Source organism: Anomaloglossus baeobatrachus, chromosome 2, assembly GCF_048569485.1.
Source record: "Anomaloglossus baeobatrachus isolate aAnoBae1 chromosome 2, aAnoBae1.hap1, whole genome shotgun sequence".
Taxonomy (NCBI): Eukaryota; Metazoa; Chordata; class Amphibia; order Anura; family Aromobatidae; genus Anomaloglossus; species Anomaloglossus baeobatrachus.
The window spans coordinates 780,844,454-780,871,070 of record NC_134354.1 but is presented as its reverse complement, the minus strand read 5'-3'; the positions used below and the strand labels follow the sequence as shown (position 1 = coordinate 780,871,070).

At 46.5% G+C, this 26,617-nt stretch overlaps 1 protein-coding gene across 2 annotated transcripts in view; it reads right to left on the bottom strand.

Moving 5' to 3' along the window:
* Window positions 1-4,094: 4,094 nt before the first annotated feature.
* The window catches only part of DEUP1 (deuterosome assembly protein 1), a 60,501-nt gene continuing 37,978 nt past the window's right edge, over window positions 4,095-26,617 (bottom strand). For both annotated transcript variants that reach the window (XM_075334717.1, XM_075334718.1), the window contains exons 10-13: window positions 21,748-21,930; window positions 11,375-11,544; window positions 6,525-6,738; window positions 4,095-4,693 (exon numbers count right to left, since the gene is read on the bottom strand). In XM_075334717.1, the coding sequence (XP_075190832.1) occupies window positions 4,517-4,693; window positions 6,525-6,738; window positions 11,375-11,544; window positions 21,748-21,930 (744 nt within the window). In that variant the 3' untranslated portion in view covers window positions 4,095-4,516. The remainder of the gene's footprint in view (window positions 4,694-6,524; window positions 6,739-11,374; window positions 11,545-21,747; window positions 21,931-26,617) is intronic.

Here is a 26,617-nt window from a genome sequence, read left to right as displayed (position 1 = left end):
ACTTATGTGTCTAATATATATTTTCAAAATTTTGTGTTCGTTGCTTATGGCAACAGTGTTCTACGCACGCGGGGAAACAAAATGGCGGAGTCTAAGTCAGAGGAGGATAAAATTCTTGTTTCTGCAAGGAAAGTCTGTGAAGAATATTCATGGTGATATGTCGCAGACATTGGGGGATCAATGCCCTTCATATTCCACAGTTAAGAACTGGGTTGCCAAATGTAAAAACGGGCCACTTCAGTCCCAATGATGAGGAACGTCCTGGACGCCCGAGAGTGGTTGTTGTTCCGGAGATCGTCGATGCTGTGCACAACCTCATACTGGAGAATCCACAAATCTCAGCTAAAGCAATAGCAGACATCATGGGGATTTCCTGTGAACGTGTTTGTGTCATTACCCATGAACATTTGGACATGAGGAAGCGATCTGCAAAGTGGATTCCCAAATGTCTGACAACAGATCAGAGAAGCTGCGAGTGACAACCTCCTGGTCCATTTTTCAGCATTTCCGGACTGATAAGACCTTTCTGGATCGACTGGTCACTATGGATGAGACCTGGATTTATTTGTATGACCCTGAAAATAAGGAACAGTCAAAAGAGTGGAGGCACAGTGGTTCTCCTCGTCCAAAAAAGTTCAGGGTGCAAAAATCAGCCACTAAGGTGATCTGTGTTCTGGGATAAGGAAGGTGTGCTGCTAGTGGACTACCTTCAAAAGGGTTCCACCATCAATGTAAGGTATTACATTAAACTTTTGGACCAATTGAAAGCAGCTCTGAAGGCCAAAAGGTGCAGCAAGCTGTCCAAAGGAATCTTGTTCCTGCAAGACAATGCCTCCGCTCACACTGCAGAAGAAACTATGGCAAAACTGGCAGAACTGGGCCTCCAGCTGGTGACCACCCACCTTGTTCACCAGATCTAGCTCCCTCCGACTACCATCTGTTTCCAAACCTGAAGAAACACCTCAAGGAACCAAATTTCACACCATTTCTGATGCCATGGCTGCTACGGATGCCTGGATTGAGGCACAACTGAAATCCTTCTTTTTGCTAGGCTTACAGAACTTGGAATATTGATATAAGAAGTGTGTTGTCATCAGTGGAGAGTATGTGGAAGAAATGGAAAGTTTCATCATCAATCTCGTTTCTTTCTGGGTAAAGCCAAAGACTTATCAGCAGCCCCTCGTACAATACAGGTAATCCCTGTTCACACATAGCCAAAATAAGCGCATGATCATTGTGTTGTAGATTTTTACTAAACATGCAGAGGATGAAATCCGCCGCCATATCTGTAGCAAAAATCCAGCATTAATGCCGCTTGGTATGGGGAAAAAAAAAAATTAAAAAATAAAAAGAGTAAGAGTTTTTTACACACGAGAAAGACAAAATATGGAGAGCGTAGATCTGTAGTTTGTATTTAATGGCACAGATTGTTAGATATTTAACACATACCTAAAATACAGAGAAGGGTCTAAGAGCGTGTATTATACACAGTTTACATGAAATATCCCCATAACCAACAAAACCTCGGTAGGAAGTAAACGTCACGCGCTCAACAAGAAAAGGCATTTTGCATAAATAAAAGTCAAAGTGAAAAGTTTCCATTCATTGACAGGCCATCAAGACCCCAAATTTTACTCCTACTGGGACTTTAGATCCAGAGCTAACCGTCCATGTAACGACTGACATCCTGTATAAATAATGCATAAAGCCTCATTTAGAGAGGAAGGCTGATCAGCTACATACATGTCAATCAGGCTACGTGCCTGTTCACACAAGTCAACAAAAACTGTATGGGGAGTAGATTGTTGTGTCACATACAGCTTCATGTTTTCAGCAGCACGTCTCTTGTTTATAACATGCTCAGATGGCGCTGTACTCGTAACTAGTGATGAGCGGGCACTACTATGCTCAGATGGCGCTGTACTCGTAACTAGTGATGAGCGGGCACTACCATGCTCGGGTGCTCAGTACTGGTAACTAGTGATGAGCGGGCACTACCATGCTCAGATGGCGCTGTACTCGTAACTAGTGATGAGCGGGCACTACCATGCTCGGGTGCTCAGTACTGGTAACTAGTGATGAGCGGGCACTACCATGCTCAGGTGCTGAGTACTGGTAACTAGTGATGAGCGGGCACTACCATGCTCGGGTGCTCAGTACTGGTAACTAGTGATGAGCGGGCACTACCATGCTCGGGTGCTCTGTACTGGTAACTAGTGATGAGCGGGCACTACCATGCTCGAGTGCTCAGTACTCGTAACTAGTGATGAGCGGGCACTACCATGCTCAGGTGCTCAGTACTGGTAACTAGTGATGAGCGGGCACTACCATGCTCAGGTGCTCAGTACTGGTAACTAGTGATGAGCGGCACTACCATGCTCAGGTGCTCAGTACTGGTAACTAGTGATGAGCGGGCACTACCATGCTCGGGTGCTCAGTACTGGTAACTAGTGATGAGCGGGCACTACCATGCTCAGGTGCTCAGTACTGGTAACTAGTGATGAGCGGGCACTACCATGCTCAGGTGCTCAGTACTGGTAACTAGTGATGAGTGGGCACTACCATGCTCGAGTGCTCAGTACTCGTAACTAGTGATGAGCGGGCACTACCATGCTCAGGTGCTCAGTACTGGTAACTAGTGATGAGCGGGCACTACCATGCTCAGGTGCTCAGTACTGTTAACTAGTGATGAGCGGGCACTACCATGCTCAGGTGCTCAGTACTGGTAACTAGTGATGAGCGGGCACTACCATGCTCGGGTGCTCAGTACTGGTAACTAGTGATGAGCGGGCACTACCATGCTCGAGTGCTCAGTACTCGTAACTAGTGATGAGCGGGCACTACCATGCTCAGGTGCTCAGTACTGGTAACTAGTGATGAGTGGGCACTACCATGCTCGAGTGCTCAGTACTCGTAACTAGTGATGAGCGGGCACTACCATGCTCAGGTGCTCAGTACTGGTAACTAGTGATGAGCGGGCACTACCATGCTCAGGTGCTCAGTACTGGTAACTAGTGATGAGCGGGCACTACCATGCTCAGGTGCTCAGTACTGGTAACTAGTGATGAGCGGGCACTACCATGCTCGGGTGCTCAGTACTGGTAACTAGTGATGAGCGGGCACTACCATGCTCGAGTGCTCAGTACTCGTAACTAGTGATGAGCGGGCACTACCATGCTCAGGTGCTCAGTACTGGTAACTAGTTATGAGCGGGCACTACCATGCTCAGGTGCTCAGTACTGGTAACTAGTGATGAGCGGGCACTACCATGCTCAGGTGCTCAGTACTGGTAACTAGTGATGTGCGAGCACTACCATGCTCAGTACTGGTAACTAGTGATGAGCGGGCACTACCATGCTCAGGTGCTCTGTACTCGTAACTAGTGATGAGCGGGCACTACCATGCTCAGGTGCTTAGTACTCGTTACTAGTGATGAGCGGGCACTACCATGCTCAGGTGCTTAGTACTCGTTACTAGTGATGAGCGGGCACTACCACTCGAGCATGGTAGTGCCCGCTCATCACTAGTTACCAGTACTGAGCACCCGAGCATGCTAGTGCCCGCTCATCACTAGTTACCAGTACTAAGCACCCGAGCATGGTAGTGCCCACTCATCCCTAGTTACGAGTATCGAGCACCTGAGCATGGTAGTGCCCGCTCATCACTAGTTACCAGTACTGAGCACCCGAGCATGGTAGTGCCTGCTCATCACTAGTTACGAGTATCGAGCACCCGAGCATGGTAGTGCCCGCTCATCACTAGTTACCAGTACTGAGCACCTGAGCATGGTAGTGCCCGCTCATCACTAGTTACCAGTACTGAGCACTCGAGCATGGTAGTGCCCGCTCGTCACTAGTTACCAGTACTGAGCACTCGAGCATGGTAGTGCCCGCTCATCACTAGTTACCAGTACTGAGCACTCGAGCATGGTAGTGCCCGCTCATCACTAGTTACCAGTACTGAGCACTCGAGCATGGTAGTGCCCGCTCATCACTAGTTACCAGTACTGAGCACTCGAGCATGGTAGTGCCCGCTCATCACTAGTTACCAGTACTGTGCACTCGAGCATGGTAGTGCCCGCTCATTTTACTTGTCAAGTGATTGGTGGAATATTTACAGCGGCCGATGAACACTCTGTATAAATAGGCCTTAGCTGCACTTCAGTAGTAACGACTTATCACACGGTTTCCAATCAGCGGGGTGCAGGTCTATTTTCAGGTAACCCCGGATGTTAGGCAGTTTTTCAGGGTTTATAAGATCTCTGCTTGCTGTTATTCAATGGATGCCCATTTCAGGGGATGTACAAATCGTTACAGCGCCTTATCGGGGCCATGTCTTGTAACGACTGATAGAAGGACGTGATGATTTAATGTTTAATGACAGCAAGCAGAGATCTTATCATAGACAGAAGTAACCCATACAGACTGTGCACACTGTACAGTGTAAGTTAGTAGTGGCACTGCGTCATGCCCCGTCTCCAGGTGACCGTCCTGCAGACTCCTTTCCTCCGCCCCCGTCAGGAGGACGCGGGGTGACAGCCGCTGTAGCCGTACGACCGCCATCTCTTCACCGTGTGCTCACAATGTCGCTGCAGCTCTTGTATCTGGAAATTCAAGACGTTCTCAAAGTCCCGGGCGCGTCCGTCCTCCTCCTGCAGGAACCTCTCCGCTGCCGAAACGAAGGATTGCTCCGGCTGAAATACAACAAGACGGAGCCGCGGGGTCTTATCCAATTTTATAACATGGAAACTTAAAAATGGAATTTTCCAGTAGATTTTAGGAAGAGAGGCCAGTATGGGGTCAACCATGGGACAAAGCGCTCGCTGATGTTTCTCTGTAGGTGCGACAGTGCCCGGTACTGCACCCAACTCCATATCACCCCTGTCCTGTCAATTATGGGCACTGCTCCCCTAAACTCCATGGCCACGTAGCTCAGAATAATAGGGAAAGCTTGCTCCAACGGAGACTGCCTGATTTCTTATTCGATGATTGGGCAGAGCGCTCATGAACACTCAGTCCAATCATAGAGAGAACTGTGCAGCCGTTCAGTTACAAGGAAACTGTTCCATCTACACTGTGTGAACATGCAGATCAGAAGTTACTCACCGCCTCCCCACTTAGGCACTCTGCTCACATGTAGACTTTCTGATGTGATTGGGTAGAGCGCTGATGAATCGCTCAGCCCAATCATAGAGAGAACTGTGCAGCCGTTCCGTTACAAAGACTCTGTTCCCTCTATATTGAAGGAGCGGGTAGCTCAGAACTTACCCACCCTCTCCCTGCTCAGGCACTCTACTGACAACTAGACTTTCTGATCTGATTGGGCAGAGCGCTGATGAATCGCTCAGTCCAATCATAGAGAGAACTGTGCAGCCGTTCAGTTACAAGGGCACTGTTCCATCTACACTGTGTGAACATGCAGCTCAGAAGTTACTCACTGCCTCCACGCTCAGGCAGTCTACTCACACACAGACTTTCTGATCTGATTGGGCAGAGCGCTGATGAATCGCTCAGCCCAATCATAGAGAGAGTTGTGCAGCCGTTCAATTACAAAGACACTGTTCCCTCTACTCTGTGTAAGCGTGCAGCTCAGAAGTTACCCACCCGCTCAGGCACTCTGCTCACACAGACTTTCTGATCTGATTGGGCAGAGCGCTGATGAATCGCTCTGCCGAATCAGAGAGAGAACTGTGCAGCCGTTCAGTTACAAAGACACTGTTCCCTCTATACTGAAGGAGCGGGTAGCTCAGAACTTACCCACCCTCTTGCCGCTCAGGTACTCTGCTCACATGTAGACTTTCTGATCTGATTGGGCAGAGTGCTGATGAATCGCTCAGCCCAATCGTACAGAGAAATGTGCAGCCTTTCAATTACAAGGGCACTGTTCCCTCTAAACCACAAGACTATGCAGCTGAAAAGCTATCCCCTACACGGGGAAAGCATAGGCTTCCTGATCTCTTGTTCAATGATAGGGCAGAGCGTTCAGGAGCTGCTTGGCCCAATCATAGAGAGAACTGTGCAGCTGATCAGTTAGAAGCACAATGTTCCCCCTAATCTACAACACTGTGAAACTCAGGAGCTACTCCCCACACAGGGAAAGTCTGCTCACTTGTAGACCTCCTGATCAGAGTCCTCCTGAATTGCTTGGTCCAATCATATAGAGAACTGGTCGTGTTGACATCAGAGGCAGCTTTCCATCATGCTAGGTTGAAGGCGGGTTACCCCAATTGTCACATGACCTTAGTAGAAAAGTTCAGGAACAGCTGCACAGTCCTCTCCGCACTCATAATGGTGATCAGTGTATACAAAAAACGGGAAGCTAAAATATCAGCTTCCTCTTACAGCCAGGACATCTCCGGAGCCTGGTGAGGTTGCCAACCACTGGGCACCAGGTATGCAGCATTAAAGGGGTTGTCCTGCCTTATGAGATTATTAACCTATTTTTCAGATAAGTCATCATATGGGCGAGGATCCATCACCCACTGTCATACATCAGTGCTGTAAATGGCAAGTAATGTCACTGACCTGAGCAGTAGAGTCTCCAGACTGGTCATAACCTATGTGGGAGAAGTCGGTGAAGTCCATCTCAGGAAGGTGATGGACACTTTGAGTCGGGCTCCTTAGTTTCGGCAGGATAAACTCCAGACACTGCTGGTCCGTCCGCAGGCAGGAGCCGTCCACATCATCATTTGTGTCATCATCTGCCATCTTCAGGGTCTGCTCGCCTTCATCACTCCATCTGAAATGAGAGGAGATACAAGCTTGATGAGACACCAAACGATCAAAAAAAAATAAAAATGGGGGTATACGGCCCGTGTCACGACTGCAGGTGTCATGCGAGAGGACTCCCGGCGAGCGGTGCAACACAGGGAAAACCAGGGAAGCAATACAACGGGAGACCTGATCCTGGCACTGCCTAACTTCCCTAATCGGGTCCTTCCCCCGTGCGCCATCACATGCTTAGGCCCTCGCTGACCCTGAACCCACCCTGACTAGTGTGAAGGCCAGGGAGACACTAGTCTTGCCAATTCAATAACACAACACGAGGGAGGTAAAACAAACAGGGGGGGGGGCCAAACACAATAAAATTCCCCAGCTTCTTCAGCAGGGAACTTCTCGGCTGCAATGGAATCGAACACCTCAGCTTCTCCAGAGACAGCCTCCTTCAGTGTATACCCGATAAAGGGAGGAGTGAGGAGTGGATATGTATAGCAGAAGGGAGTTGCTGCAGCCGAGATTACAACTACCTGTTAAATCACAGCAGAATAGAAAGGAACCTTAACCCCTTTAGCATCGGATGGAATTAAATAAGCTCCAACTCAGGGTAAACAATGAGTGGGCACTAAAAGATCTGAGATCAACTATACGCTGTGACCTTCTGATCCCAGGTTCCTCCCAAGTGACACCCTGGTCGTGCGGACATCAGAGGCAGCTTTCCATCATGCTAAGTTGTAGGCGGGTTACCCCAATAGTCACATGACTTCAGTGGAAAAGTCGCCGGTGATTTCAGAGATTTGCAAAAATTGCAATATTCTATAACAAAACATGACAGCTTGTGGTCATAAAGTATGACCAAAAATCCCAGCAGAGACCTTTCCCGCAAACATATGGGAGAAATGCGAATAGTCCATATAATAGGAAAATTAACCTTAAAATGAGTTGGTGGATATTTTTTTTTTCCCTATATGCATGCAACTCTTAGGTCTTATTTTTTTCTGAGCTCCTCTCAGATGATTTATGACTACAAGCCACCAAAGTGAAATAAGAAGGGAAAAAAACCCTCCAAAGTTCAAGCTTTTTCATGAAAGTGAGGACTACGATGCCCATGAAGTCAACAGGACTCATAAAGTGTCAAAACGCCCTTTAGGCTCTAGGGATTTGCGGCTTTGCAGCTGTTGTGAAAGACGATGCTGGAGAGCCACGGTCGCGGATCAGCACTGCCCATCAGCAGAATTTTATACTTCGGAGCTGCACATCGTTCTGTACTTCTTCTTCCTTAGACTCGCAGCAAAGCGGTAGAACAAAAACAAAAAGTTCTATCAAATATGGTAAAAGGGAATTCACAGCGGGATCCTGCTGAGATCTGCATTATTCACCTCCTAAGTGCTCGGAATGAATAATGCGGGAGCAGACGGGGGCTCGCACCGGCAGAAATTCTCATTTTCCTAAAAGGCAGTCGTCTCCCCCCTCCTCCCAATCTCATTGCACATTCTGGGAACTGGGGATTAATGTGCGGTATTTGCATACATATCGCTGTACGGACGGAACACGTTCCGGTGTAACCATGGTGAGAGCTCGGTGTAACGCTGCCGTCCATCAGCGGACGCCCACCCCTTTAATGCAGGTATTTGCACATAGCGCCGCGTCAATTCCAGCGCCATCGATCCTACAGTGCGTTCCATTTCTCTGCAGCGCCACCATAGGGGAGGAGAAGCATTGCACATTTGCCAATAAAAGGGGCGCTCTTTTGCGCTGCCGGATGGTCTTTCGGGTACGTCTTGCGATATAGCCTTGAATTGAGATCAGGATGAAGTTTTTAAAGGGGTTGTTCACTACTTGGACAACCCCTTTCGTTAATGTTCCAGCTAGGTCAGTCTCTTTTGGTGCTGCAGCCAATCAGTCTAAAATTCTTACACTTCCCTTGGTCATCATTGCAAAAGTGTGAGCAAAAAAGCCGATATAAAGCTGACTATTGGCTGTAACGCACACGTTCCCCTTTGAATTAAAGGGGTTGTCCAAGTTCCCCATCAAAAAAAAAAGTTTGCAGAAGATGGAGACAATAATCACCAGCTCTACACCTCCATCTCTCCAGCACAATCCACAGATCCCGCCTGCTCTGTGATTGTTTCCAGAAGTCAAGGAACCAAAAATTTTGAGATGGACACAAATTTTGTTGGCTTCGGTGTGCTTGGCGTTTATCACATCTTCTGTGTTTGTGTCCACATGCTTTTGAGGACTGACCATAGGTGCTCAGTGGGGAGCTTCTTGGCACATGGAGCCAAAACGTCAGTGCTTTGTTCACTGAGATACTTTGTTATCACTTTTGCGTTGTGATATGGTCTCCATCTTTGTCCATCACCAAGGTCCTACAAGATGGTTGGGTGTCACGGGGTATGAAATGATAGAACAGGGGCCCCTCAGACTTGAGACCCTGCGGTCCCTTATCTCAGAGGTAGGCTTGATGGTAGTCAGGTTTGAGCCCCCAGCGTGACCCCGACTCTTGTCCAAGCCCTGATCTTACTCCCCTCTCCCCCACCATTGGGGCTGGCTGGAAACCCAGTAACAAAACCCCACAGCAATGACTCAGGCAATGGAGAACCAAAACTCTTACACACTGCACTTAAACAGGAAGGAGAGACTATTATTAGGTGTACAGAGGCAATAAAGAAAAAAAAAAGCAAGTAAACGCATGACAAAGAAACTTCCACATCACTCAAAATAGCAACTACAGGTCACCATGAACTAGATCACAACAAAGGACCGGAATTGCTGGAGTTATGCTGAAGCTATTATCGGCTCAGAAACACAGGCTCCCATACCTTACATAGAAAGGAGACGGCTGTGGGTGGTAATTAGCAACCTGCGCCTAGGAGCCGCACACAAGTCCACAAGAATTACCTTCTGCAGGGCTTGGGAGCAGTGGAAATGAATCAGCCAACGCCCGGATCAGGCTGAGCAACTAGGAGACCTCGATTTCATGTCAGACTCTATAATGAGAACAGAGTCCGACACAGTAGCAGCACCCTGAGAGCATGGAACCTAACACCGTATGAGATTGGGAGAAGTTGCTCTTGGAGGACGTTTAGATCCCATTTTTTATTCACGGCAGTGTTCTTAGGCAAAATTTTGGAGTGGATAAAAAAAAAAATTCCACGCAAGAAGGGTCTCAGGAGGGTTTACTGATGGCAGACACAGGACTCATGGTGGCAAAGGCTTTAGGAGGCAACAAAAAGGACAAGAAAGCCTATAGTCTCCAAGCCATACATCAAGGAAAGACTGACAGGATGATCAGGGATTGGACTGTTTGGACTGGGGTGAAGTTACTTTGTCCCCTGCAGACTATTTTAGACATCCGGAAGAACAATTGTAAAGTTGAGCACTTTCATGACTCCTGTGTCTGGCAACAGTAAAGCCTCCTGAGACAAATTCCGTGTGCAAACTTTTCATCCATGGAGGAGGCTCAATTTTAAGAACGTTGCAAGGAATAAAGAATGTGATCTAAACATCCTCCAGGAGCAACATCTCCCAACCATCCAGGAGCAACCTGGTGATGATACTTTTTCCAGGATTATGCAGACCATGTCATAAGGCAAAAGTGATGACTAAGTGAACAAAACACTGTAATTTAGGTCCATGGCCAAAACTTGGCAACCATTGGCAACCTGTGGTCAATCCTCAAAAAGTGGGAGGACAGTTCCCAGATCTGAAACCCATTGAGAACCAGTGATCAATCCTCGAAAAGTGGGAGGACACTCCCCAAATCTGAAACCCATTGAGAACCCGTGGTCATTCCTCAAAAAGAGAGTGACGACACTCCCCAGATCTCAAACCCATTGAGAACCTGTGGTCATTCCTCATAAAGCGGGATGACACTCCCCAGATCTCAAGCCTATTGATAACCCATGATCAATCCTCAAAGTGTTAGGACACTCCCCAGATCTCAAACCCATTGAGAACCTGTGATCAATCCTCAAAAAGTGGGAGGACAATCCCCAGATCTCAAACCTATTGAGAATGCATGATCAAATCATCAAAAAGTGGGAGGACACTCCCCAGATCTCAAGCCTATTGAGAACCCATGAGCAAGCCTCAAAAAGTGGGAGGACAATCCCCAGATCTCAAACCTATTGAAAATGCATGATCAATCATCAAAAAGTGGGAGGACAAAGAAAACCACAGAAATTGTGATAATCTCCGAACACTGATGAGACAAGAATAGGTCAAGATTTGGTCCAGAAGCCGATATCCAGCTGCCAGTGAAGGGCAGAAGTCTCGGAAAATTAGGCTCAATGTTGGGAATATTGAGACTTTACAAAAACTTGATGCCTTGGTCAATAAAAGTGGAAAAACTTATGAAATTGTCATAACTGCAAGACGAATCTGACTAAAAGATCGAAAGACAGTGAAGAAGCAAATTATGTTAGAAACCAAAATTTGTGTCAGTCATCAAGCTTTTGTGCACGACTGAGCAGGAAGCGATGATGTTGAGAAGCCACAGACATCAAAGGAGGATAAATACTTAAACAAAGAGACAGCAGCTCCTTCAATGACCTGACAGGACAACCCTGCAGGACGAGCTTCGATGGCCCGAGGACATTTTAGCTCACGTAAAAGTCTTGGGATTTAATTTCAAAGCTCGGTAAATATTAATGTACCCGGTTTGTTTTCCTTGGCTCCGTTTGCCGGTAATCCCGCTCTGCCAGGAAAACGTTTTCATCACCTCCAGCTGCGGACCCTCCAGCTCTCGCCACTCCAGAGGGGTCTCCGTCTCCAGGTCTGGAGTCAGGTCGTGTAAGTGACTGTTCTTGTCTGATGATTTCAAGACCTTGAAGATTTCAGAAAAAGTGACAAAAAGTGAGAATGTCATAGTCAGGTAAGTTTAAAAAAAATATATAATAATAAACCCCCCCCCCAAATGATTCAAATCTAATGGGATTCGGTTTTGCGGTCCGCATTGTAAGAAGGATAGAGGAGACCTAGAGAGGGTTCAAAAGTGGTCAATTCATCCATTAAATGTGGAGGGAAAGCATTTCGATACACACATGGTCAAAATTGTGAAAGAAAAACCCACAATGGTCACAGAAATAACTTGAATCTGACAAAATAAATAAAAAATCTATGAAAATGAACAAATGAAAGTCGGAATTTTTTTACAAAATAAAACTCATGAAATCGGCCTGGACAGAAATGATGGCGCCCTCCTCCCCCTTCTCCTCCTCCTCTCCTTCCTCCTTCTCCTCTCCCCTCCTCTCCCTTCTTCTCCTTCCTGCCCCTCCTTCTCCACACTCCTCCCCATTCTCCTCCCTGCTATCCCTCCTCTCCCTCCCCCTTCTCCCTCCTCCCTCTCCCCCTTCTCCTCCCTTCTCCCCCTCCTTCTCCTCCCTCCTCTCTCTTCTTCTCCTCCCTCCCCCTCCTTCTCCTCCCTTCTCCTCCCTCCTCACCCTTCTCCTCCCTCCTCACCCTTCTCCTCCCTCCTCCCCCTTCTTCTCCTCCCTCCTCCCCCTCCTCTCTCCCTCCTCCCCCTTCTCCTCCCTCCTCCCCTTCTCCTCCCTCCTCTCGCCTCTCCCTTCTCCTCCTTCCTCCCAATTCTTTTCCTTCTCCTCTCTCCTCCCCCTTCTCCTTCCCCTCCCTCCTCCTCCTCCTCTCTTCTCTTTCCTCCCCCTTTTTCTCCTCCCTCCTCTCCCTCCTCCCTCCTCCCCCCCCTTTCTCCTCCCTCCTCTTCCTCCCCCTTCTCTTCCTCAAACTGAATATTTTGTTGCACAACCTTTTGAAGCAATCACTGCAATCAGACGATTCCTGTAATTGTCAATGAGACTTCTGCTCCTCTCCACAGGTATTTTGACGACTCTTCAAGAGCAAACTGCTCCTTGTGTCTGGTGTTTGAAGGTTGCCTTTTCCAGACAGCATGTTTCAGCTCTTTCCAAAGATGCTCAATATGATTTAGGTCAGGTATCATAGAAGCCACTTCAGAATAGTCCAGTGTTTTCCTCTTAGCCATTCTTGGGTGTTTTTAGCTCTGTTTTTGGGTCATTATCCTGTTGAAGGACCCATGTGAATGAGACCAAGCTTTCTGACACTGTACAACACATTTACCTCTAGAATCCCTTGATAGTTTTGATATTTCATTGTACCCTGCACAGATTCAAGACACCCTGTCCCAGATGCAGCAAAGCAGCCCCAGAACATAACAGAGCCTCCTCCATGTTTCACAGAAGGGACAGTGTTCTTTTCTTTATATGCTTCAGTTTTCCGTTATTGAACATAGAGCTGATGTGCCTTGCCAAAAAGTTCCATTTTTTGTCTCATCTGTCCATAGGACGTTCTCCCAGAAGCTTTGTGGCTTGTGAACATGTAGTTTGGCAAATTCCAGTCTGGCGTTTTTATGATTTTTTTTTTTCAACAATGGTGTCCTCCTTGGTCGTCTCCCATGAAGTCCACTTTGGCTCAAACAATGACCGATGGTGCGATAGGACACTGATGTTCTTTGAGCTTGAAGTTCAACTTTAAATCTCTATAGAAGTTTTTTTTGGCTCTTTTGTTACCATTCGTATTTATCCGTCTCTTTGATTTGTCAGCAATTTTCCTCCTGCGGTCACACCCAGAGAGGTTGGCTACAGTCCCATAGATCTTACTTTTCTGAATAATATGCGCAAATGTAGTCACAGGAACATCAAGCTGCTTGGAGATGGTTTTATAACCTTTACCTTACCTTTAACATGCTTGTTTATAATTTTCTAATCTCCTGAGACAACCCTTTCCTTTGCTTCCTCTGGTCCACGTTGAGTGTGGTACACACCATGTCAAACAGCAGAGTGAGTATCTGTAGCCCTATATACAGGACCACTGACTGATTACAAGGTTGTAGACACCTGTGATGCTAATTAGTGGACACACCTTGATTTAACATGCCCCTTTTATCACATTATTTTTAGGGGTGCCATCATTTCTGTCCAGGCCTGTTTCATGAGTTTTAATTTTTTTTTTAAATTCTGTGGAATTTTGTCATTTTCATAGATTTTTTATTTATCACTTTTGTCAGATTCAAGTTATTTCTTTGACCATTGTGGGTTTTTCCTTTCATTAAACGAGGGGTACCAACAATTTTGACCACGTGTGTATATGAAAGGGTTCTTTATGGTTAGAGCGGTCGTATTATGGAATGTGCAATCCCAAGAGATAGTAATGGCAGATTTATAATGATAGCGGTCAATAAAGAGCTAGATGCATTTATGGTTGACAGTGAGGGTTGCGTTCAATGATGGATTTCTTCTATTCCCATAATTCGCCAGACCAGAAATACTTTCTTCATTTAGCGAACCTCCCTTAAAGGAACAGCAAACGAGAAATGAGTGATGCTCAGTATGTGCTTAGTATCCGTGAGTCTGCAGGAATTCCATGCAGTGATAACATTTTGGGGCGGAGCTTAGTTAAGGAGGCGGGGCGTAATATGGAGGAGGGCTCCTGCTGCAGAAAGGTGCCTTACAGACAGATATCTGACCTGGTTTATAACATTTGCGTGTTTTCTATAGATCTTATATCACTCTAGGTGTGGGGAAATACAGAGAGACCGCCGAAAAGGGAGGGTAGGGAAGAGGAAAACCCTGTGTCTAGGAGAGGGGGAGATGGTGACCCCTGACAAAACCTTTCGCTGGCCCCTGGCTCCCCCGACGTCACCAGATAGGTTCCGCATGTAAGCGCTGAGCAGGATACCTGGCTGACCCTGAACTAGGCCCTATATAGGGAATGGATGGGATGAGCACTAGTCAACCCCACTAAGTCTTAAAGAACACACAGGGAGCATAAACAGGGGAAAGCAAACAACTTATTTCAAAGATGACAAGCAACTTACAATGTTTCTTCAGGTGATTGCAAGCCGACTGCTCGCAATCAGGACCGAATAGAAACCTAAATCTATCAGCAGCAATATACTAAGGGGATACTAAAAACAGAGAGGGTGAGGGATAATGATTCGCAGCTGAAAGGAAAAGAACGACGCAGGGTCCTAAAGGGGAAATTATAAACCCTAAAAGAGAAGACACACAAACCTCCATTCACACTACAGAGGAAAGGACGGAATATCAAGGAGCAGTTTGTGTAGCTAAACAGCGACCTTCTGTAGCCGGACACCACAGGGTTGTCTGTCAACAGTGACAAACCCGTGACATCATGTCTAGACATAACATGTACACTCGAATACAATCTAGTCCTTCAATAATTAAAATTATACCCTATCCGCTGTATAGGTGATAGCTGTTAGAGGACTGTGGCGTACCGCTAATAGTGGTAGACTGTGCAGCTATGAAGCCCCCCCACAATTCCTGCGTCTTCATTCAGCAGTATCTGCTCCTCAGATTACAGGGGAAGCTGGTGGCGACCTTCTCCACCATTATATCCAAGCTCCACCATTCAGCCTGTGAGTCCGAGTCTCAGCTCAGCAGGCGTGTTCACTTTACTAGGTTGCGCCTGCTGTGTGGAGCCTCAGTCCAGACACTGTGCAGAATGGAAGAGGGAATCAGGAAAATGGAGCAAGGCAAGTATTTTTGTTTTTTCAGTCATTACTTGTGGGACAATCATACTATTTCGAGGGTGGGTTCTCATATAGTGTGTAGGGGACTTTGAGAGCCATTATACTTTCAGGGCCATTATACTATGTGTAGGAAGCAGGGGGACTATGCGGACAACATGCTGTAAGAGGGGCAATGTAGAGCCATTATGCTATGTATGGGGGGGGGGGACAGTGAGGACAACATACTATAAGAGGGGCGATGTAGGAGCATTATACTGTGTATGGGGGTGGAACAGTGAGGACAACATACTGTAAGAGGGGCAATGCAATGTATGGGGCATTATGCTATGTATGGGGGGGGGGGACAGTGAGGACAACATACTGTAAGAGGGACAACGTAGGGGCATTATCCTGTGTATGGGGGGGACAGTGAGGACAACATACTGTAAGAGGGGCAATGTAGGGGCATTATGCTACATATGGGGGGGAACTGTGAGGACAACATACTGTAAGATGAGCAATGTAGGGGCAATATACTGTATGGAGGGGACAGTGAGGACAACATACTGTAAGAGGAGCAATGTATACGCATTATACTGTGTATGGGGGGAAACAGTGATGACAACATACTGTAAGAGGGGCAATGTAGGGGCATTATACTGTGTATGGGGGGACTGTGAGGCCAATATAATGTAAGATGAGCAATGTAGGGGCATTATATTGTGTATGGGGGGGGAACAGTGAGGACAACATACTATAAGAGGGGCAATGTAGGGGCATTAAACTGTATGGGGGGCAGTGAGGACAACATACTGTAAGAGGAGCAATGTATACGCATTATACTGTGTATGGGGGGAAACAGTGAGGACAACATACTGTAAGATGAGCAATGTAGGGGCATTATACTGTGTATGGGGGGAACTGAGGACAACATACTGTAACAGGGGCAATGTAAGGGCATTATACGGTGTATGGGGGGACTGTGAGGCCAATATACTGTAAGATGAGCAATGTAGGGGCATTATATTGTGTATGGGGGGGAACAGTGAGGACAACATACTATAAGAGGGGCAATGTAGGGGCATTATGCTATGTATGGAGGGGACAGTGAGGACAACATACTGTAAGAGGGGCAATGTAGGGGCATTATACTGTGTATGGGGAGGGAACAGTGAGGACAGCATACTGTAAGAGGAGCAATGTAGGGTCATTATAATGTGTATGGGGGGGCAGTGAGGACAACATACTGTAAGAGGAGCAATGTAGGGTCATTATACTGTGTATGGGGGGGCAGTGAGGACAACATACTGTAAGATGAGCAATGTAGGGGCATTATACTGTGTATGGGGGGGGGTGAGAACAGCATACTATAAGAGGGGCAATGTAGGGGTATTATACTGTGTATGGGGGGGACAGTGAGGACAACATACTGTAAGAAGGGCAATGTAAGGGCAATATACTGTATTAGTGGCTGTCGGGTCATTATATAGTGTTGGGGGGCACTGTGTGGCATTATATCGTGTCTGGAGGGTATTTTTGAGGCATAATACCCCGTTTATGGTCCTCTGAGTACCGTAGTGGGTGAAAACACAAAGAGGCTTAAAAAAAAAAAAAAAAAAAAAAAAAAAAAAAAAAGGGGTGCAATACATGTCCCTCTCTCTGTCGGTGATTGAGTCTATGCGCTGCACATTTTTTTTTTTATGTGAGATGGTGTGGGAGCATTTAGGATTTTTTCTAGGGGGCCCCTTTGTTTCTATGTTAGAGGATTTCGGGTCCAAACCCCAACACCACATCAAGGGACTTGTGTCTCCTATGCTCTCCTGGGTGAATGGCCAAGACTCTGGAGGAGTGACCACTTGCGCCGGTGCCCTGCCGCTCCATTTATCGGAGTGACAATGATAGCCGGACACATCGGGATCTCAATCAGTGCCAGAAACTTTGTAAGCAGATCCTGCGTCTTGGCTTAACTCCTCCTGGCTTTGGTGGTCCGGCGGGCAAGGGTCATCATTTCTCCGTTATCGGTGAAGGTCTCAGCGCCGGTCTAGGATTTTCATCCCATCTAGAGAATAGTAAAAAGACGAGCATCTTCCTAACGAATGCAACGGCCAAACAAGTCTCACTTCTGTAGATGATCCTCGATGTAATAAGACGTATTAAATATAAATTCGGCACAGTCCGTCCTTTCTTCACTGCAAATTTATCAGCAGCAGAAAAAAAAAAAAAAAAAAACTTTGGAGAAAGCTTCACACAGAGATGAAAGTCTCCGTCTCGGCACCTGCCAATGAAAGTCCTGAAGACGCCTCCATTCAGCCGAACAAGTGACACTCGGTCATTTATCATGGCTGTCGTTTTTTATGGCCTTATAGATAAAACCAGTACTTTGTAGGCTTTCCAGCAGTTCTGTGGATTGATGAATATGGAATCACATCGGAGGCGGGGAGGCGCGGGGACGCAGAGAGAGGTTGGGGGGGACCAAGCGTCTCTGGATGTGGGATATGATTCTCCGGGCATCAAAGGTTTGCTCAGACGCACGATACACTATTGTTAGGTTTATGTTGGCACGGCGGATGAATGCAGCCCAATTACAGCCCTGTTTTCCCTCCGTAATTGACAGCTCTGTCTCCTCGCTCACGGCTTCAGAATGAGATCGGGGAAGCGGGACGGAGATGTAACCCTTTGACTGCAGAGTTTGTGCACAAACGTATTCGATAAATAAAGTGGGAGACGAGAGACTTGAAAAACAAAATAAATACAAGTCCACTTTTTCTCCAAAAACAGCGCCTCTATTTTACATGGACAGAGTGAAGCATTGTGACTGAGCCCCTCGGAGTTGTAGTTAGACCTAAAGATTGTCCTGTTCATAGCAATCACATCTAAACGTTCTTCAAGGCTCATGATCCAGCAGCCATCCCAGTCCATTGGTAACCCTCGATACTGGAGGCAACCCTCGATACTGGAGGCAACCCTCGATACTGGAGGCAACCCTCGATACTGGAGGCAACCCTCGATACTGGAGGCAACCCTCGACACTGGAGGCAACCCTCGATACTGGAGGCAACCCTCGATACTAGAGGCAACCCTCGATACTAGAGGCAACCCTCGATACTGGAGGCAACCCTCGATACTGGAGGCAACCCTCGATACTGGAGGCAACCCTCGATACTGGAGGCAACCCTCGATACTGGAGGCAACCCTCGATACTGGAGGCAACCCTCGATACTGGAGGCAACCCTCGACACTGGAGGCAACCCTCGACACTGGAGGCAACCCTCGACACTGGAGGCAACCCTCGACACTGGAGGCAACCCTCGACACTGGAGGCAACCCTCGACACTGGAGGCAACCCTCGACACTGGAGGCAACCCTCGACACTGGAGGCAACCCTCGACAATGGAGGCAACCCTCGACACTGGAGGCAACCCTCGACACTGGAGGCAACCCTCGACACTGGAGGCAACCCTCGACACTGGAGGCAACCCTCGACACTGGAGGCAACCCTCGACACTGGAGGCAACCCTCGACACTGGAGGCAACCCTCGACACTGGAGGCAACCCTCGACACTGGAGGCAACCCTCGACACTGGAGGCAACCCTCGACACTGGAGGCAACCCTCGACACTGGAGGCAACCCTCGACACTGGAGGCAACCCTCGACACTGGAGGCAACCCTCGACACTGGAGGCAACCCTCGACACTGGAGGCAACCCTCGACACTGGAGGCAACCCTCGACACTGGAGGCAACCCTCGACACTGGAGGCAACCCTCGACACTGGAGGCAACCCTCGACACTGGAGGCAACCCTCGACACTGGAGGCAACCCTCGACACTGGAGGCAGCCCTCGACACTGGAGGCAGCCCTCGACACTGGAGGCAACCCTCGACACTGGAGGCAACCCTCGACACTGGAGACAACCCTCGACACTGGAGACAACCCTCGACACTGGAGACAACCCTCGACACTGGAGACAACCCTCGACACTGGAGACAACCCTCAATACTGGAGACAACCCTCAATACTGGAGGCAACCTTCAATACTGGAGACAACCCTCAATACTGGAGACAACCTTCAATACTGGAGGCAACCTTCAATACTGGAGGCAACCTTCAATACTGGAGGCAACCTTCAATACTGAAGGCAACCCTCAATACTGAAGGAAACCCTCAATACTGAAGGCAACCCTCAATACTGAAGGCAACCCTCAATACTGAAGGCAACCCTCAATACTGGAGGGCAACCTTCAATACTGGAGGCAACCCTCAATACTGAAGGCAACCCTCAATACTGAAGGCAACCCTCAATACTGGAGGGCAACCTTCAATACTGGAGGGCAACCTTCAATACTGGAGGGCAACCTTCAATACTGGAAAGCAACCTTCAATACTGGAGAGCAACCCTCACCACTGGAGGGCAACCCTCACCACTGGAGGCAACCCTCGATACTGGAGGCAACCCTCGATACTGGAGGCAACCCTCACCAATGGCGGCAACCCTCGATACTGGCGGCAACCCTCACCAATGGCGGCAATTCTCACCACTGGCGGCAACCGTCAATAATGGCAGTAAACTCGCCATTTTCGACACTGTAACCTCTTGTGGTAACCCTCATCTCTTGCTTTTTAAGAGTCCGAATTGCGCATATGTGCAGAGAGGTCTTCCATTGTGCTGATCTCTGTTTGCTGTCAGAGAATAAAACTATTATAATCAGACTGGCTCACAAGTGAAAAGGTGATTACAACTATATGAAATGTAAAAGTTTTTCAAATGAAATACATCATGCTGAGTTCAGCCGGTTTCGCTCACAGAGGATTGCTCAGACTGGAAGCAACAACAAATGCAAACTCTTAGCTGTAAGTAGTACTGGACCCCGGAGGTCTTTAGTATCTGGATGTGAGCACAAAGTGTTCCATTCACCATCAGCAAGCACCAATCTTAAAAATTGTGAAAAATTAAAATATAAATACATCGGAGAGTTCTATAGTGACTGAGGAGATTGTTTGGGACTTCACTATTGATCCCCAGGATAGGCGGTCAGTATTAGTTTGCTGGGTGTTCGACTCCCGGCATCCCCATCTTCAACTGATGGATGTGCTATGGCGAGCAGGAAGTGGTGCGGCGCGCAGGAAGTGGTGCGGCGCGCAGGAAGTGGTGCGGCGCGCAGGAAGTGGTGTGGCGCGCAGGAAGTGGTGCGGCGCAGAGGAAGTGGTGCGGCGCAGAGGAAGTGGTGCGGCGCAGAGGAAGTGGTGTGGCGCAGAGGAAGTGAAACATTGCATGATGTAGTGGTCATAAATGGTACTGCAAGCTGTCTCCAACACAAGCCCATACAAGGGAGCATGTAGTACCATCTGCGGCCTCTATTCAAACCATGGAGCTCTGCCACGGTCATCGATGGTGTGCAGAGGAGAGACAGCAGAAAGAATATTGCTCTGATACAAGACCATAAAATGTATTTCTGTACAAAGTCCTGTCTGCAAAGAAGAAATGCCGAGACTCAGACGACCAAAAGAGCATGAACTACACATCTGCAGGTTTTTCCCTCCGCTCTCTATACAGACACATCTGCAGGTTTTTCCCTCCGCTCTCTATACAGACACATCTGCAGGTTTTTCTCTCCGCTCTCTATACAGACACATCTGCAGGTTTTTCCCTCCGCTCTCTATACATACACATCTGCAAGTTTTTCCCTCTGCTCTCTATAAAGACACATCTGCAGGTTTTTCCCTCCGCTCTCTATACATACACATCTGCAGGTTTTTCCCTCTGCTCTCTATAAAGACACATCTGCAGGTTTTTCCCTCTGCTCTCTATACAGACACATCTGCAGGTTTTTCCCTCTGCTCTCTATAAAGACACATCTGCAGGTTTTTCCCTCTGCTCTCTATACAGACATATCTGCAGGTTTTTCCCTCCGCTCTCTATACAGACACATCTGCAGGTTTTACCCTCCGCTCTCTATGTAGACACATCTGCAGGTTTTTCTCTCCTCTCTCTATACAGACACATCTGCAGGTTTTTCTCTCCTCTCTCTATACAGACACATCTGCAGGTTTTTCCCTCTGCTCTCTATGTAGACACATCTGCAGGTTTTTCTCACTATCTGACATGAAATCAGAATAAACCTTTCCAGTTTTCGGTCAATTAGGAACCAAAATTATTTCTATTTGCCACATGCCAGAATAATGAGAGAGAGAATGATTTCAGGCATTCTTCTCCTTTTCTGCACAGTGACGTTCCCTCCATGTCATTAGTATTTGGTATCATTGACCTTACACCGGTGGCTGCCATCACCCCCCTCGACAACTACACCGTCTGACACGGTCAGCACTTATTGGACATTAACTGTTTATGGGAAGAGGAGATTGGTAACCATACATTTCCAGGAGGAATAACTGAGGGACAGTACAACTAAAAGTTATATACAAAAAAAAAAAAAAAAGGGTAAATAAAAAGTATTTTCCAATGTAAAATTAGAAATCCCTTTTGGCAATGGCAGACGAGGGGGAAAGAGGCAAAGTTTTGTACCTGTCGGTGCACATCCCCGTGCTCTTTCATGTCCAACTCTCGCTCCAATCTGGAGACTTTCCGGCTTATGGTTGCTATGGTAATATCCTTCTGATGTAGGCGTTCAGTCAGGTCCGAGACGTCCGCCCGCAGTTGTTCAAGGCCGATACCTCTGCTCTCTTTTATGAAGAAATCTTTTTCAACCTTAAAAAAAAAAAAAAATTACAAAAAAAAAACCCTCAAAAAAGTAAAGTGCATGGTCTGACAGCAGCATAAAATACCTGACCCCAATTACAGTCGTGGGGGGTTTTATTTGGTGGTGTTACCGTATCATTGGGCCCAATTCATTATTGCAATTGTGTTTATTTTTCTTCTATTTTTTCCTGGTTTTTTTTTTTATGTGCACCCTTAGTCTTCCTATAATTTGCACCTTTTCTAATTTTTTTTTTTGCTTATTTTTTGTTCATTTTGTTAAGGGGTTTTAGATTTCCAGATGTTTTCAGCTGATTAAATCAACTTTTTTTTTTTTTAAGAATAAAAAAAAAAAAAAAGTATAAAGTATAAATATATATATATATATATATATATATATATATATATATATATATATATATGACTATAGGAAAAAAAAGGTATATATATATATATATATATATATATATATATATATATATATATATATATATATATATATATAAGAAACAGAAGTTCCAGGTGGCACACAATCCTTCAAGGTGCACGTGTCCAAGGAAGGCATCCACAGTATAATTAATACAAAGGACCGGCACTCCAAATCTTCTGAAATATTTTTGTAGTTTATTCCATCATAATATACAGGCGTAAATACGCGTTTCGGCTAATAGTGAGCCTTTTTTCACATCTGTGAAAAAAGGCTCACTATTAGCCGAAACGCGTATTTATATATAAATATATTTTTATATATATATTATATATATTTTTTTTTTTCTATAGTCATATTTTTTATATATATTTCTCTCTCTTTTTTTTTTTTTTTTTTAAAAGACACATTTTTGCCCTTATATGCTTGTCTCCTCTACAGAGTGATTTTATGTACACCAGGAGTTTTGGCACAAATTTGGCATCACTGTAGACCTAAAAAGCCGCAAAAAGAAAAACACTAAACAGCATTTTTTTTTACTTTTGTGCAAAATTCATAAGCCATTTGTGCTATTTTGAAGAATCTGGCGCAAAAAAACCCTAAAAACAAAAAAAAAAAAAAAAAAGTCTGTTGAAATATTTCAAGATGAAGTAAAAAACAAAAGCTACTGATAAATAGAGCACAAACCCCGCCCACACCACTGATTGGTAAATGTATACAGACAGCAGCCAATCAGTGTTGGGGGCGGGGTTGCATAGAGCAGCAGGACTAGGAGGCACGAGACTCCTAGTCCTGTAGTGATAATCTCCTGCTGATAAAATACTGATTTTATGGAAACAACAATACACAGCCCAGTAAGTGATACATCACTGGAATCAGGGTCTTGGCACCTTCATCATGCTGCTCTCAGATTACATAGCAAAAACTTGTTTTCAGATATCCTTTAAATGCAGGTGAGTATCCTTTACTACCCTTTTCTCAGCATAGGCGTCTCTCTCCTCACTCATGTTGTACAAGTGAATCCTATCAGAGGGTAAGTAAAGTCCCCGTCACAGGACCTGCTTGTCATGTATCCTGCTTTCCTCAAAACGAAGCTTTATTCAGTCATTAGGTGGGATAATCAATCCTATTTCTGGTTCAGGAAGGAACACGGTGATCCCTAGAGTACAGAGACGAGACACCACCTCTGCATACACTGCGAAGTGGATGTTTTTCGGTACTGCAGCTCAGCTCTCATTGAACTTAATGGAAGTTAGGCTGTAGTATCCGAGGATGGCAACAATGTATGGCAAGGTGGTGTCTCAGGCCCTTACACTCTTTGCTTTTGGCTGCGTGGGACCTGCAAACAGCTCAAGGGCGGAAGGTCCCAACCCCTCTAATATTGACTAATTTTAAAGCTATTTTATTATTATGTAATGGCCTCCAGCCATGGTGACTTGATGGATGAACACTCTGTAGGTATATCGATCCTGGTGCAGCCTAGAAAGGTCCACCACGGTCTTCTCCACCTTTATCTTGATTGTTGGTCTTCCTGTTCTCCTTGTTCCTTCTATTTTTTCCCACCATGATATCCTTCTTCAGTGATTGCTCTTCATATAATCTGTCCAGAGTAGGCAAGTCGTAGCTTGGTGATCCTTATTTCGAGTGAACTGTCTGGCTTGATTTGTTCCATATTTGATTTGCCAGCCATGGTATTGAAAACATCCTTCTCCAGCACCACGTTTCGAAGGTGTTGATTCTTCTTCGTCTTGTTTCTTCATCGCCCAGGTTTCACATCCATATGTGACTACAGAAAAGACCAGACTATGTACGATCCGAGACCAGACTATGTACGATCCGAGACCAGACTATGTACGATCCGAGACCAGACTATGTACGATCCGAGACCAGACTATGTACGATCCGAGACCAGACTATGTACGAGCTGTGTCTTCGTCACCAGTGAATTGTTCGTTGATTTGAGGAACTTCTCCAGTGACTTCATTTTTGATTTGCCCATAGCTATTCTCCTATTGACTTCCGGTGTCTTCGCTGCATCTTGAGTGATCACTGATTCGAGTAGGTTGAAGTCCTTTACAATTTCCAGCTTGTCACCATCCATCTAAACTGTGTCCCAGTCGGTTTGTCAACCTCCAAGTTCTGGAAAACCCAGTTTAATCCGTCAATGAATAAGGATGAAATCTTCATTCTCGAAGATTCAGAGACAATTTTCAGTCTTATTACGTAATGCGCTACTGGCTCGGGGATGTAAGGCTTACTTTGATTGATTACAAAATGCACCTTTGACAACTAGAAGGAAGCAGACGTAGCAGCAGGAATGCTGATGCTGCCAATGACATCAGCACCCTCATGATTTATGGCCGTATATACGACCCTCGCCCCCTCTAAATCATGCTGCGGATGAAACGCTCAACACATCCGGAGCCTGCTACACTTATTGTGTTAAGCTTGGTTCATCCCAAGAGTAAATCTTGATTCAAGGGACATCCAAAGATATGAACGATTGGGTCCTTGAGATGAGACCCTCGAAGACTCCAAATTTTTGGAATAATGGAAAATTGAGTTACGCATGGAGTTTTGGGCGCGTTGGACACTACTTAGTCCCTAACGTTCCACTCTAGGGCTATGTGCCGGTTTTCGTGTGCTCAATTGGCCGTGGTCTTTGATTAGATTTGCCTACCAGTGGATTTTGGGAAGGGCCATCTACTGTTATTGGTCATTTCGGGTTGGGGAAGGCCAACTACAGTGGAAGTAGAAAGCAACATGTTTGCTCCCATCGCTACAGCAATCTCCCATTGCGCCAGTTCTACGAAATCACTATTAACATTGATTCATTAAGCGTTTCGTCCTGGGGTCTTAAAGCGCGTGGTAGAGAAATTGATAAATGTACATCAGGGACTGGAACTGTGCCCCCTACCAGCTGAACTCTGCCAATCGTTCGGAAAGTTTTTGGAGCTACCCAGGGTTAAAAAATCCAAAATTTTGGAATTCTGGCAAAAACTGATTGATGAATCGGCACATTGGTCTTATATGCGGGTCTTAAATATGCCAAAAAAGTCCAAGTTCCTGTGTGTGGTGATCATCTGATAGAATGGATCAAGCAGAGATCTGTTGGCAAAAACGTTCTCCAGACACAATTTTTTTTGTCCGTTTTTAAATGACCGATTTCATCTGGATCCGTTAACAATAAAAGAAAACCCTGTGTGAACATAGCCTAAAGGTTGTCCGCTCTGAACAATCCGTTTTTTGGTCAGGATCACCCCCTGAAAACGAGGTGACCATATAGTGAAGAACCCGACAGTGACCTGTAATCTGCAAGGAGCTCATGAGCAGGTGTTCACTATTCCTGCAGCACCCCCAAAGGTGAAGTGAGGAATTGCAGGGGCTTACTGATTGCAATATATCGTGGTTTTAGCCCATGTTTTGGCCTGTGGGCTTTACAGAGTATTGAAATAACAACTTTGTGGACTTCACATGAAATATAAAAAGAAAAAAAAAGGCACAATCCACCCCTGTGTCATAGGCCTGAGAAAGAGGGGGGGGGTCTTTCTCAGGCCTATGACACATGGGTGGATTGTCCCATCAGCAAGTCTCCTGTGTAGGCGTCCTCTTGGGTGGGTTGAACCTTCACAACATGTGTGAACTTCAGCAGTCATTCTACAATAAAACCCACTATGGACATCATGAGGAAACATCCTAAAATTTTTTGGATCAACCACAAACTTTAAGATCCTGCCTGAAAAGCGACTTAAGAATTCCTCCCGAGACTTGACTATATTAGGGTCTACAAGAGATGAGCAAAGGGATTTGCAGGACCCTAGTCCAGTGGCCACATCGGTAGTCCATGGCTGCCAAATAAGAGCCATTGGAATCTTCTACTTCCGGCCAATGACTCTTATTTGGCAGCCATGGACCGCTGATGTGGCCTGAGTTGAGGGGTGACGCACACATGATGCTGCACTGATCCTACAAATCAGAAGCTGTGCAGGGGATACTGGCGGGAAGTAGGGGGTTCATAAGGCTCCAGCAACCACATATTACCAATGTGGGTGATGAACCAGGGTCCTGTGAATATATTTGCTCAACTCTAGAGCCCACTTTATGGACCGAAAGAGAACCAGAAGTCAGACACGGCGGGAGCGGTGTCGCCAGACGAGGCGGGAGCGGTGTCGCCAGACGAGGCGGGAGAGGTGCCACCAGACGAGGCGGGAGCGGTGCCGCCAGACGAGGCGGGAGCGGTGCCGCCAGACGAGGCGAGAGCGGTGCGGCCAG